General features: G+C 32.9%; 1 protein-coding gene across 5 annotated transcripts; it reads left to right on the top strand.

The window, feature by feature from the left end:
- The first annotated feature begins 2,285 nt into the window (after nt 1-2,285).
- Nucleotides 2,286-12,407, top strand: LOC148202212 (beta-glucuronosyltransferase GlcAT14A-like). 5 transcript variants are annotated; one of them, XR_015784995.1, is made up of 7 exons: nt 2,286-2,600; nt 2,686-2,850; nt 3,112-3,249; nt 5,753-5,814; nt 6,268-6,343; nt 6,438-11,601; nt 12,107-12,407. XR_015784995.1 is itself a non-coding variant. In XM_088109789.1 (7 exons), the coding sequence occupies exons 3-7, from the start codon at nt 3,245-3,247 to the stop codon at nt 10,175-10,177; spliced, it is 312 nt and encodes a 103-aa protein (XP_087965915.1). In that variant the 5' UTR covers nt 2,295-2,600; nt 2,686-2,850; nt 3,112-3,244; the 3' UTR covers nt 10,178-12,407. The 5 variants fall into 5 exon arrangements, 1 of the variants encoding a protein (XP_087965915.1); XM_088109789.1 differs by having other exon boundaries at nt 2,295-2,600; nt 6,438-6,553; nt 10,125-12,407; XR_015784997.1 differs by having other exon boundaries at nt 2,290-2,600; nt 3,112-3,224; nt 6,438-12,407.
- Nucleotides 12,408-14,088: the final 1,681 nt, after the last annotated feature.

Genomic DNA, 14,088 nt, shown 5'->3' with positions numbered 1-14,088 from the left:
GAACGATATAGGAAAAAGATAGAGCTTTATATGATGAGAGCGGGAATTAGAGAGGAGAATGAGATCACCATCTCTAGGTTTCTTAGTGGTCTTAACCTTGAAATTAGAGATAAAGTGGAGTTGTTACCATATCAAGATTGGAATGTTTTGGTACAATTAAGCATCAAAGTGGAATAAATTTTGAGAAGCAAACTTCACTCTAGCTCAAATATTAAGAGGGACTACAAGAGGGAGGGAAAACAAGTGGTAAAAGAAGAACCCTCTTGCAATCTGGGGAAAGAAAAGAGAGAAGGGAAGAGAAAGAACAAGGGTGGGAACAACATCTCACATTCGCACTAATGACATTAAATTTTTTAAGTGTCTTGGTAGAGGTCACATTGTTTCACAATGCCCCACCAAAAGAACCATGATCTTAAGGGGTAATGATGCCTATAGTAGCCAATAAGAAGAAAGTGAAAGTGAAAGTGTGTGAAGTGGCACAAAGAAGCAAGTAGAAAGCACAAGTGAGGATGCCCATCCTTGTGAGGGAAAACTTCTTATGATAAGGAGGATTCTCCATAATCAACTTAGTTCACAAGAGCTCACACAAAAAGACAACATCTTCCACACTAGATGTAAAATCTTAGACAACACATGTTCTCTTATTGTGGATAGTGGCTCATGTTTAAATTGTTGTAGCACTAGGTTAATTAATAAGCTTGGATTAAATACTTTTCCTCATCCTCAACCTTAAACTTCAATGGATCAATGAGACAAGGAAATGAAAGTTAATCAACAAGTGATGGTTAAGCTATCCATAGGGAATTATGAAGATAATGCACTATATGACATATTACCTATGGATGCTTGTCACATTTTGTTAGGAAGGCCTTGTCTTTTTTATAAAGAATCTTTACATAATGACTACACCAATGAGATAATCATCACTCATAATAAAACCTAAGCTAAAGTAATGAAGAGATGGAATCCAACTATGCACACAAGTCAAATAGTAACTAAAACTAACCTATGAATGCTATGAAATAATGATGCAAGGAAACTAGAAGTAATTGGATATGGAAACTAGTGATACATGAAAGCAATGAACAATTTAATGAAAATAAATGGTAAATACATATAGCAAAACCAAAAGAATGGAAAATTGCACCATCTAAACTAATGAACCTAGTCTCTATTCTATAGTAATACCAAAATCAAAGAATCAGAACAAGAAGAAATGGTTATAACAGAAATTAAAATAAAATTCTTATAGGATTAGTGCAAAGAATGTTTGATCACAATTCAGGAAGACATCCTGTGAAAAACAGACCCAATTTGGGATCTTTTAGTTCATTTTCAAAACTTGAAAACAATGATCTCCCTCAGTTCACCAAACCATTGTGAATCCAACTCAAATTCATATGTCTAACCAAGATCGGAAACAAAAGCCTATCTTTAATACAATTAAACCTATTATAAAACTTTAATGCAAATCTCGCACTTTCATTTTAACAAACATACACTAAAATTGAATCCTACAATCTAATACATAAGACTTAAAAGAAACTAAAGTGTGCAGAATAGTACATGAATTCTCATTATTACAATCAAAGTAAAAAATCTAACCTAAACTACTTTTGATTAAAACAAACACCTAACAACAACTACCTAAACAGTTTAAACAATTCGTCAAATCAAAACAATGCAAGAACTAAGCAGAACTAATACGAAAACTACAAAAGCAACATGTTCAAACTAAAATTGAAGTAAACTCCTAAAATCTAAGTGCAAAGTCAAAGATAGATGCTAAACTATGAACTATCAGATGCATAAAACTAATATCAACATATAAAAATCAAGGCAATGGAAAATAAAGTTCAATATCAGAATGTGAAATCCAAAATTGCAACCAAAACTCAAATCAACCAAAATATCATAATCTAAAATTGAAACCTATACTCAACTATCAAATATCAAATGCAACAAAACAAAATAATAATGAAAGTTTACCCTAAATTCAACTAATCATCACAAGAAAGCAACTAAAGGCAGAGAACATAAACACTACAGAAAATAATGAAATTACATACGGAAAATTATATACGGATGTAAATCCGTATATAAATGAAGTATTATATACGGAATTTATGTACGGATACCAGAAAAGGCTTTATATACGAATATTATATACGGATATTTATATACGGAATTTTCCGTATATAAATTCTGTATATAATAAAGTTTGCACGTGGTGGCGGTTGTTAACTGCGGATATTATATACGGATGTGGGAAATTATTTTTAAAATTTTTTTTTCTGATTAATTGGATGCTGGAGCTGCATATCACACTCTGAAGAAGCATTTCCCCTTTCTCGAACCCTAGAACTCTTTTCTCTCTCTCGAACTCTCTTGCTCTCAAACCCTCTTCTCTGTGGAGTCATCTTCATCAATCTTTCATCAACCATTCATTCACCTCTCCTCTCCAACCCTAGTGTGCAACATCTCTTTCCTTCACAGAGGGTCGGCTAGTGAGAGTGCTTCTTCGTTCAGTGCGTGTGACCTATCGGAGTCCTGCTACCGTTGTGGATGGTCGTCCATTCCGCCATCATTCTCGGCCAGTGGTAAGTGTTCCCATCCTTCTCCATCTTTTTTCCCTATCTCTGGAATAAACTGAGTGAAATTTGTGATTAATGTCTCAAACCTCAGGAAAACTCCAAAACCCGCCTTGCACTGGCGAGAGCCTTAGTAGGTCTCAAAGCCAGTCGTTCGAAAAAAAGTTCGTGCGTGAAACCCGCTGCTGAGGAGGTCGAGCACGTGGTAGCAGTAATGCTTCTCCCGTGAAGGTTAAAGAAAGTGCTTTGATTCCTAAAGGTGAGATTTTTAAAATGGTACATTCTAAAATTGTAAGACTATTGTTTATTTTGATGCATTTTTGTGTTTGGAATTGGTATTGGTTTGGGTTTTGAGATTTCCAGTGATATCATTTGGTGTTCCAGTGGTAGTTGTAATTACACCTTCATTCTGTGTTTACTGGTTTAGGTTCTTCCTGTATATATGTGATTAGTTTATAGGGTATAAAAATAGGGTTATGGATACTGAATTTGTTGAATCTATAATTTTGTTGAATTTTAGATAATGATGGTGAGGGTACGAGACAAGATGCCTATGGTACTTTTGCAGTTAGAGCACTTTCACGTTTTGTGAACGACTCTGTGAACAGTGACATCCTTGATTTGTACCTCGAGGTGCTTCCCTTTGGAACATAATGCAGTGAGTGTTACAATCAGATAACGTCCATTTCTTTTTGTTTCATACTTCGGTCTGGATCAATTGTGTGGTTTCGTGTTCAGGATTTTAGTAGTTTATAGTATATTAGGTGCAATTTCTATTGAAGGTTTTAGACAAAATCATCATATTCTCTGTTGTCATTAACTAGCATGGCTTTGCATTATACTATAATTGCTCTACGGCCATACCATTATCTCATAGCCTGCACCTTACGGTTATTTGGGTACACTAAATTTTTTATTTTTCTATTACTTCATTGATTTGACTAGAGAGATATATATCTTATGATTTTGGTGTTTGTGAAACATATCCACCAGCTTAGTAGATGAAGATGAAAATAAAAGTTAAATTGAGTTCTTTGAACAAGTGGCCATCTGCCTTCCGTGGGGATGTCCATGGGATTCTGTAGTGGAATGGGGGAAGAGAGAATACATGAATGAGGGAAGGTATCTGGGAGTGATGTTTGGGTAGGAGAGTAATGGTTCTGAGTGTTTGAGTGTGAGGGTGGTGTGAGAAAGGAGAAAGGGAGGGTTAGGATAGAGTAACGGGTATTGGAAGTTTAAGAAGAAAGGAATAGGGGAAGATATGTGGTGGCTTGGTGAACTCTGGGGTACAAGAGTGGGGCTTTCGGAACGGTGAAAGGTAGAGGTGAGAGTAGAGGTGTCTTCAATTTTATTGGGGAGAGTAGTTAGTGGTGAGTTTTAGCTTCTGGTAGTTAAATGAAGAGTGATTAGAACATGGGAGAAGGTGTATGGGTTGGTAGTTAAAGAAAAAGAGGCTGGTTGGGATTGAGATGAAAGAACCTTGTGTGTTAGAATCTCAGCAAGGGTGGTTCTGTGTGAGTAAGGGAGAGCTTTGATATTTTGTTTTGTTAAAGGGAAGGAGGAAGTAATTGGGTAGAGGAAGAAAGTGGATAGAATAGACTCGAGTTTCGTGGAATAATAAAATTCATGTTTTGCATGGAGGAGAGAAGACACGTCCAAGAGCTTTTGAAGTAAAGAAGATTGGAAGCTTTATTCTTTTATTAAAAAAGGGTCAAAAGTATATTTGTGGTGTCTCTAATTGTGGAGAAAAGCAGAGATCTTAATTGAATTAGGTGCAGAGGTTAATGTACTTAAGTATTATATTATATTAATATATATATATATATATATATATATATATATATAAAAGAAGGTGACGTAAGTTTATATATATATTTTTAATATAGTTATATATATATGTATATTAACTTGGGGTTACGTTTCAGGGGAGGGGTTTTCTTATTTTGAAAAAGTTACGGGTTTGTTTTCTTTCAAAGTAAAAGTTTGTTTTGGAAATTCTTGTGAGCGCAATCAATTATCAAGTGATAGTCATTCCACATGTATGAACCTCTATCCATTAACCTTATTTCTTTTTTCTTGCAGCCAATGAAATCACGTAGTGCATCACCTTTAATTTCATTTTTAGTTAGTGAATGATTTCCATATTGGCCGTAGTAAGTTCATAGTTCAAATTATAATATGTTTCCTATTAATGAGAATTAATTTACTGCAACCAGCTCCCAGATTATGAATGATGTATGGGATAATCTGCAATTTTTGAAGTGAGTTACTGTATTGGTATAAAAAATAGCAGAGAAAAAACTTACCTTACTAGTAGTGTTTATTTTAAATGTTAATCATTTGATGTCATGAATTAACTTCTCTTTTTTGTTTTGTATAGTTATTCCTTGCTTGTTAACTGTAATAGATCCTTATAGCTCATGCTATATAATCTTTGGTGATAACGAATTCTCATCCTTATAGCTCATGCAAAAATATTACTCACATTCAGAAACCTTTGGTTTTAATTATCCAGTAACGTGATTTGATTCTGAATAAGATGAATACAATGAGTATTAGGGGCAGGTATTGATGGTTTTGAATTTTCATGTAAGATACATACACTTACATGATTCTTTAAATATAGTACATTGCTCTGCTTGAGTTTCAGAGTTTTGATGTTCAATTGCTTTGTCCATATACTGGTTTGTACTTTTCTTTAAGATTAATCAATGGTTGTTTTGCACAAGCTTATAGCATATGGTGATGTATTTATTAATGTAGCTGTTTTCCTTTCATCTTTGGTCACCTTTTATTTTTGGCATTTTTTTTTTGTTTAAAACTGTCAAAATGGTTACAAAGCCTCCTCGGACTTACATGAATCTGAGTGGTGAATTAGTAAGGAAACAAGATGTGCTATTTTTTTTTTCCTCTCTCTTAACCATGTGGATATTTAACTTTAGATTGTGCAAGTTGTGCTGTCTATATAGCTTGTCAATTTCCACTCACAATAATTTATTGACCACGAGTTCCTTTAATCGCTTAAGCTTATAGTCTACTTTGAAGGGTAGCTTTTCTAATCTGCACATTGAAATTTACTCTTATTAGTTGGCATTTTTGTGAAGTTATATGTACTATCAATAGTTGTAAACAGTTAAAAGATTGATGTTTATATTCTGCAGGTCAATTGCAGCAGAAAACAATTTCCCATCCACCTTGCAGTGCATTTTTGGTTGCATTTATGGTACTAGGATATCCTCTTATTTAATGATTGAGCTTATATTTGCTAATTAATGAGACTTGTGCACTTGAATTTGCAGCTTCATGGTATATAGTTTATATGATTATTGTACATATGAATATATTATCTTATAATTTGTCTCACTTTTCTTTGAGGTTGCTTGATTTTTTTCTTCTATTCTTTAAGTTGTTGAAATAGATTTTGTTACCAAGAAGGAAAGCTTATAGTACCTGCATAATTGTGTAACAATTTGCTTCATGGTATTTTGTACTCAATGATTTTAGTCTTCTGGTTTCAACATCTTCTTTCTGTCTGATAGTGTATCATTTGGCATAAATCCAGATTCGTATAGATCATTCCATGTTGTTTATAGTTTCAGTTTAAGCATTTATCAAGACAAACATGCAAAAAGTTTACTCCCTGAACCCATTTGATATTTGTTTTCTGCTTTTGCAGATTTGCTTTATGTTTTCTCGAATCTGTCAAGGAATCTAAATTTCATTGAGCATACACACATTGCTGGTTGGAAATTGTAAGTGAATTTGATTATTATGCATCTGAAAATTTTTTGTAGACTATATTCTGCATGTTTTTCTCCCCTGACTTATATTACTTATTCTATGCAGGAATCAAAGAGCAAGGCCCATCATTATTGATCCTGCCCTTTACTTATCAAAGAAATCTGATTTAGCATTGACCACTCAACGAAGAACCCATCCCACGTCTTTTAAACTGTTTAGTGGTATGTCCCTATCGATTATCTAACATTTAAAAAACCTATTTTAGAGACAGTGAGTTCTGAGCTACTTGTTAATTTTTATTGGAACTGTTGATTAATAGTTGTTTAACTCTGAACTTGATAATATATTGGGGCTTTCTTAAGAGTCAGCAAATTACTCTTATTAGGTTGAGCTTCATTAAACTAAATATTAGACATCATTCCATTAAAGTGTTATACCATGAGTTTGAGGAATTTTAAGCATATGGTGAACATCACAATTTCTTTTTATATAATTTATATATATATATATAAAATAACATATGCAGAGAAATTAGAATATATAGTGAATATTGGTTTAGATAGGTTAACATTAATTTTTATATTTATATTTATTAGTCTAATCCAGAAAGTTTGTCAATAGAATAAGAACTTTTATTCTGCTTGTATATTGTGCATGGAGAACTGCTATATACAGGGCATTTATTTAGCTCTTCTTAAGCCATTATATACGGATTTATCCGTATATAATTTATATACAGAAATTATATACGGATAAATCCGTATATAATTTATATACGGAAATTATATACGGATTTATCCGTATATAATTTATATACAGATTTATCCGTATATAATTTCCGTACATAAATTATATACGGATAAATCCGTATATAAACCTAGCTACGACGGTATTATATACGGATTTTTGCCCGTATGTAATCCGTATATAAACACGTATTATATACGGATTTTGGGTCTTATATACGGATTTTTGCTGTATATAATACACTTTTTTCTTGTAGTGAAATCACAACAAAAGAATCAACAAAAACTAAAGGTCTATTAAGAGAGAAATAAGAATTAGAAGAATACATCACCGTGGAAGCAAAGCCGAGACGATCACGGGTAGTCACCATCGTGATTGCTCAATCAACAGCTCGATCAAGAGTCCGAGAGTATTAGAATCTACATTATGAGATGCGCGTAAAAAGCCTAGAATCTCAATCCCTCTATCTATCTACAAAGAGAACTTCTACTGCATAAACTAAAAAGCTCAAGCTATAAACTATAAAGTGTTTTTGTATGTAAGGCTATCTCTCTATTACATGGCAAAGAAAACCCCTTTATATAGGGTCAAAGAAAGAAGGAAATGGGAAACCTTCTTAATGATGCTTCAAGCTTCTCCCTATTGGAAAATCTCTGTTTGCTCTCCTCTCCAAGCCCTCCGATAAACTTCTTCACCGATCAACATCCCTTGGTTCAACTTCACGCTCCTGGTAGGGGACTGAGCACTTGGGAGCTTTCTTCCTCTTGCTTCACCCTTTCTCTATTGTGATCCCTAGCTCTATAGGGTGTTTCTCTTTTCCTTATGAAATGCTCGAGGGTTGATGGAAGTCTACCTAGGATTGGCACTCGCAGGTAGCAACTCCAAACAACAAGCAATGATGGTGCAGCGGAATGAATGAAGATGAGTGGTGTTTTGGTGTGTTTTTAATGGAAATAGTGTGTGCAGAGACCTCTCAGCTCAAAAGGCTTTCCTACTATGGAAGGAAGCTAGAGGAAAGGGTAGAGAAAGTGAAGAGAAAGAGTGACTCAAGAGCATATAGGGCTAGAATCAAATTCTGCAGCATTTCACTAAAGCTCAAAAGTCAAAATTACAAAGCAGAGGCCCTCTTATTTATAGGTGAAGAAGGGCCTCAATTATGTCCTAATTTCCCTCCAAAATTAAAAATAAGAAACGAGCTTGGAGGCCAAGTCAGGTGGGTCACAGAAAGCATGCTGGGTCACATGGACAATGCTGCCAAACCGTGCTTCAGGCAGCTCTGCTGGCGCTGAAGCGCCCCTCTCCTGTGGGCGCCTGGGCGCATGTGAGCTGGGAAGTCCATTTGGTACATCTGCGTTGGAGACCCCCCTGTCTGAGGGCGATGGAGAGGCACTTGTACTGATTCCTTGAAGAATGCTTTTCCAAATCTGATTTGTTGGCCATGGTTCTTGCCTTTATTGTATCCTACAAAACAAAACAACCACATAGTATTAAAAGAGGAATCCTTCTAAGACATAGAGAAAGAAAATCAAGAAAGAGCCTTTAAAAGTTCTTCTTCAACTTCCCTTTCCTAAACTTAGCATGAGTTAGTACTCCTTTGGATGGCTTGCCTAATTAGGTTTCCATCAAGGGTGCTTCTTTCAGTTTGCCAAAATGAAGCATAATCCCAATGACCCCAAAAGCAGCAGCAAAAACACACTAAACAACATTGTCCTACTAAATGGAGCCAAAACCAACGTTCTGTTTAAGCGGGCTTCATCCAATCAACGACAAAATGTCAAGTGTAGCACAACAACCCAACAACGGCCAAACTCTTTTAATCCAATCAGTCCAGGGCTGAGCCTCAATTCTCTCTTGTAGCAGCCCAATTTCAAATGACCAGCCCACTTTGACAAAAAAAAAACATTTCAGCTCAATTGATCAAGCCCAATATGTAGAAAAAATCAATCAACAATTAAAGAAAGGGCATTTTATCAAATAAAGAAATTTAAAACCTATTTAAACAAAAATTAAAGAAAAGAATATTTATTCAAATACTTTCCAAAAATCCTAATTTCCTATTTATATACAAACACTAAAAGAAATACTCCTAAAAGCCCAATTTGAAGTACAATTTTACTAATCTACAAATTTAAAGAAAAATCCTAAAACTAGCTTATTTCTAAAAAAATAGGAATAAAAACAAGCTAACCTAGACTCATAAACAACTAAAAGATTGCAAAATTAGGGAGTTATCACTTCTATTGGAGATGATTTGTTTTTTAGAAGAGGTCACATGGCACCTTAGGAGTGGAGAGAATTTCTTTTTGGTGGTGGTCACATTTATCTCCACCATTGGAGATGATTTGCTTTTAGTGGTAGTCACATGGCACTCTAGGAATAGAGATATTGTATTTTGTGAATGACCACTTGTCCTCCCATCATTGGAGAGGATTTGTGGACAATTTTCCACTTCTTATAAGGCCTCATTCTTGGCCAACCGAAGCAAATGTTTTTGCCTCAGTTCAAAATAACCGAAGAAATAAACCCAAAAAAATAAAATAAAAATTGGGTTTATGGCAGTAGTTATCTTAGAAACCGCTATCATAGACCCTTAAAATAAAATAAATAAAAACTTTCCAACGTTGGAAATTTTTTTCTACCCCAAATTGATACATAATATGGTCAAACCTGAGCAAATCTTATGGTCATTTAAAGATCTGCAATAATTTTTTTATTTTGTTTCAAGGGTTTATGACAGCAGTTCCTAAAAGAACTGCAGTCAAAAAACCATTTTTTCAAATTTTTATTTTATTTATTGTTTTGATTCTTTTGAATCAAGGCAAAATCATATCCCTTTTCTGCTTCAGTTGTTAACCAAGGCCAAAAACCCTCCATTTTTTATCTCGTCTAAATATACCTTGGTTCGAAAATTGTTCTCGTAACCCTTCACTACACTAGTGAACATCAACACATCAATCACGAGCAGATGGGTCATATTGTATTCATAAACTTTCTAAGTAGTCTGGGAAATACAGAGTTAGATGATACAAGAACTTTTGTTGACAGAAATGGCATGGGATGTGGTGGGTATGAGGTATAACTCTCCCTTTTTCTATTAGAAAATTTTAATGCAATAAATTTTGGCTGTTGTAATTTCTCAATTTCTTTAATCAACTCTGTTATTACATTTCCACATTAGTATGGTACATTAGTATTTCTCAATTTCTTTATGGCTTGCAAGTGTGTCACACTTTGATCAAAATCTGCTTCATGATGAATAACTTGAATAGTCTTATTATTAGTCTTCATTTACATTTAGTCTTTCCATTGTATTTAGAACAATTTTCTAATTTAGAAGTAGAATTTAAATGTTTTTCCTTTGTACTAAGGTGTAAAAAGTCATAGTGTTGGAGTGGTGAGTATCATATGTAAAAGATTGCAAACATATTATGCAATAATTTGTAGGTAACACTATCTTACCTACGATTTTTGACCTTATATATGAATTTTGGTCATATGTAATAGCATTTTTTCTTGTAGTGATTAAGGTGAGTTTAATCGAAACTTAACATAATCAAAGCAAGAAAAGTGTCAAGTTCATCTCAAAATTAACTCATATTGAACACTTATTAGTATTCTCTCACATTTCATTTATCTTGATACTTCATGGAAATCAAGCTCTGAAGAAGTGCACTTATTTCCTTCTCATCGCTTTTTCACAAAACGTTTTTTAATCTCAACAAGAAAACTTCTAGCACTTGTTATTTCTTCATAATAGCATCTCTAAAGACCTTTTGAATATCTTGCTTAGTTACAAAAGATTAATATCATTGATAAACATTTTTCAATATCAATTGAAATCATCTACCAACATTACTTCAAGTCTAGTTTTCTTTACCAATCTTTATTTCTATGGAATCTTTTTATTACATTTTACCACAAGAGTTAGAACATGAAACACCAAAAGATCCTCTGACAATCAAATAGTATATAAAGTAGTCACATTACGTAATCCCATACCTATACTACAATGTGCAACTGAAAGAATTAGAAAGTATCCTTTATATTCTAAGATTATCATTGAAATATTGTTACCATTATTGTTGTTACCAGTGAGAAGCATTGATGCTTTGAATAGATTTTGATGATGCACTTGAACCCTTGAAGAATTATTTACATACATTGTTAAAGCATTTTTGTAGAAAACTTTGTATTAGGCTTTTACTTTAACTTATAAATCATTAAGAGTCTTGTAACTTTCTCTTTAGTATAGTTTACTTGCGGCAATATTCGATTACCATGAGGGATAATCGATTTTGGTTGTTGTCACATGTTTTTACTGTATGAAAAAGGGACACACTTCAAATAAATTTAGAATAAAAACATTATGGTGTTCTAAATGGGATATATGTTTGGATTCCTATTATAAAGTAATCTGACTCTAACCTCAAAGGACCCAAATGAGATTATGGGGACCAAAAGTCTATTGTTTTGTTTTACAGGTTAAATTTTCAAAAGGAAAAGAAGGCTCTACAGTATCCTGGTAAATTTTAATAGCTTTAAAATGATTTATGAATCTTAGACATGTCTTAAGTGCCCAAAAATAGTTAAAATAGCGTTTTCAGAAATTAACGTGCAATAATCAATTATTAAGGGTGATAATCGATTATGAAGGTCTTGAAATATTCATTTTGGCTCCAACGTACAAGTTTGAATTGGGAATAATTGATTATCAAGAGTGATAATCGATTATCTTAAAAGTTATAACGTAAAACAAAATTAGGAATCTATTTTAAATTTTAAGGGGAATATTACATTTAGGGGGAGTACTTTTAAAGGGACCTAAATTCTTTTTGAATTAACTAGTTGAGTGGGAGCATAAAAGATTAGATGATTTTTTTATTATGATAAAAAAAGGGAGAAAGGTTTTGATTAACATCTTCTGGACATCTTGTGATAACTGATACATATTTGTGGGGGAGATATATGATTATGTTGATATCTTGTTATTTATCTCTATTTTGGATTAATTACTCTTTTCCACTTAGTCGTCAATTAAGAATAGGACCTTCAAGAACATGACATATCACAAGCCTTCAACAAATTTTTTATCATCATAAAAAAAGGAGGAGATTGTTGCCCATGAGAAGCATTGATGCTTTGAAGAGAATTTGATGAGATGCACTTGAAGCCTTGGAGAATTATTTACATACATTGTTAAAACATTTTTGTAGAAAATTTTGTATCAGACTTTTATTTTCACTTGTAAACCATTATGAGTCTTATAACTTGCTCTTTAGTATAGTTTACATGCGACAATAATCGATTACCATGGGGGATATACGATTATCATGTGTAGAATGAGAAAACACTTCAATTCCGCAATTATCGATTATCTCTCAAGATAATCGATTATCACCGAAAGATATAATTAACTAGGGTTCGACAATAATCGATTATCACTAATGATAATTGATTATTACTATTTTGAAAACCTTATAATAGAGAAAAATAATCATGTGTAGAATGAGAAAACACTTCAATTCGGCAATAATCGATTATCTCTTAGGATAATCGATTATCACTGAAAGATATAATTGATTAGGGTTCGGCAATAATCGATAATCACTAATGATAATCGATTATCACTATTTTGAAAACCTTACAATAGAAAAAAATAATTAATTATCACTTTTGGTTATAGGAATTGGTATCGTGCATCGGAATGTTTAAAAGTGTGTTCGGACACAAAAGTAAGAGGGGAGGGGTGAATTGGTTCTATTAAAATTTTCGTTTTCCCTTTAAAAAATTTCTTCGAACAGAATACATAAAGAGAAGAAAGGATAGAGAACATTTCCAAATCCAATTGTTAATCTCTGCAAAAGAGGGATTAATTTTTCCACTAAAATAAGTAACAATTTACAATATAAAAATAATGATTAAGATTAGAAACCACCTCTCTTAACAGATAAGAAATGAAAGACAATTTCTTCTGACGTACAAAAGGATGAAGAGGTTGACTATGATTTGTAGGTATACTCCACCTAGGGATGGCAAAAAAATCCACAAGCACATGTATCCGCTGGTAAAATCCGTGACAGGTGGTTATTATCCGCGAATATTTACTACTCATGGGTAACGGATAGCGGATATTTTAATACCCGCTTCTAAACGGGTCGGGTACAAGTAGTATACTACCCGACCCGCAGGTACCCGTTACCTGCAAAAACTAATAAAAAAATTAATTTATATATTTTTTAATTAAATTTAATTAAAAATAAAATAAAATTATATTTTATTAGGTTAAATTTAATTAAAATTAAATTTTAATTTATATTTAATTTAATTTATATTATATGTATATTTTTTGTAATTTTATTTAAGTTTTATTTTAAAAATATATAAAATATTTTTTATTTTTGGCGGGTATCCGCGGGTTTTAAAATATCCGCTTGAATTTTCTAAACAGGTAGCCACGCGTGTAGCGGTACAGCTTTATCTAGTGGGTCGAGTTGCGGATAGGCAATATCCATGCCTGAACCGACCCGTTGTCATCCCTAACTTCATCACTTAGACACACTAAAGAAGAACATTTCCTCCTACAAGCACCAAGTTCATAAGCTCCCTTTTCACAAACACGCATAGTTTCCCTAAAACACATTGCTCTAATATTCTTAAGTGAAAAGTTACACTGTAATAAATTGTGAAGACCTCTATTTATAGCCCAAAGTTCAAGTACAGTTAGAAACTGAAAAGACAGATCGCAACTGTCAATAATAATCGATTACTAAAAGTGGTAATCCATTATTTTTGTTTGTTATAAAGTTTTCAAAATAATATATTAGTAATAATTAATTATCGTGAAAGAATTCAAACTTTTAATGGAATTAAGAGAAAAATTGTCAAAGTTTTTATGGTTATTTTCGTTTAATTTATTAAGATTTTTTTGTCAGTAACAAGTTAACTTTCTCTAATTATATAAGACAGTTTCGATAAACAAGAATCACACTCTAATGTTATCAAAAGAGTT

This window comes from Vigna umbellata, chromosome 3, assembly GCF_029865625.1.
Source record: "Vigna umbellata cultivar VRB3 chromosome 3, Vumbellata_1.0, whole genome shotgun sequence".
NCBI classification, from domain to species: domain Eukaryota; kingdom Viridiplantae; phylum Streptophyta; class Magnoliopsida; order Fabales; family Fabaceae; genus Vigna; species Vigna umbellata.
Note: the sequence above shows the minus strand (reverse complement) of the source record. Positions and strands in the feature narration are given on the sequence as shown.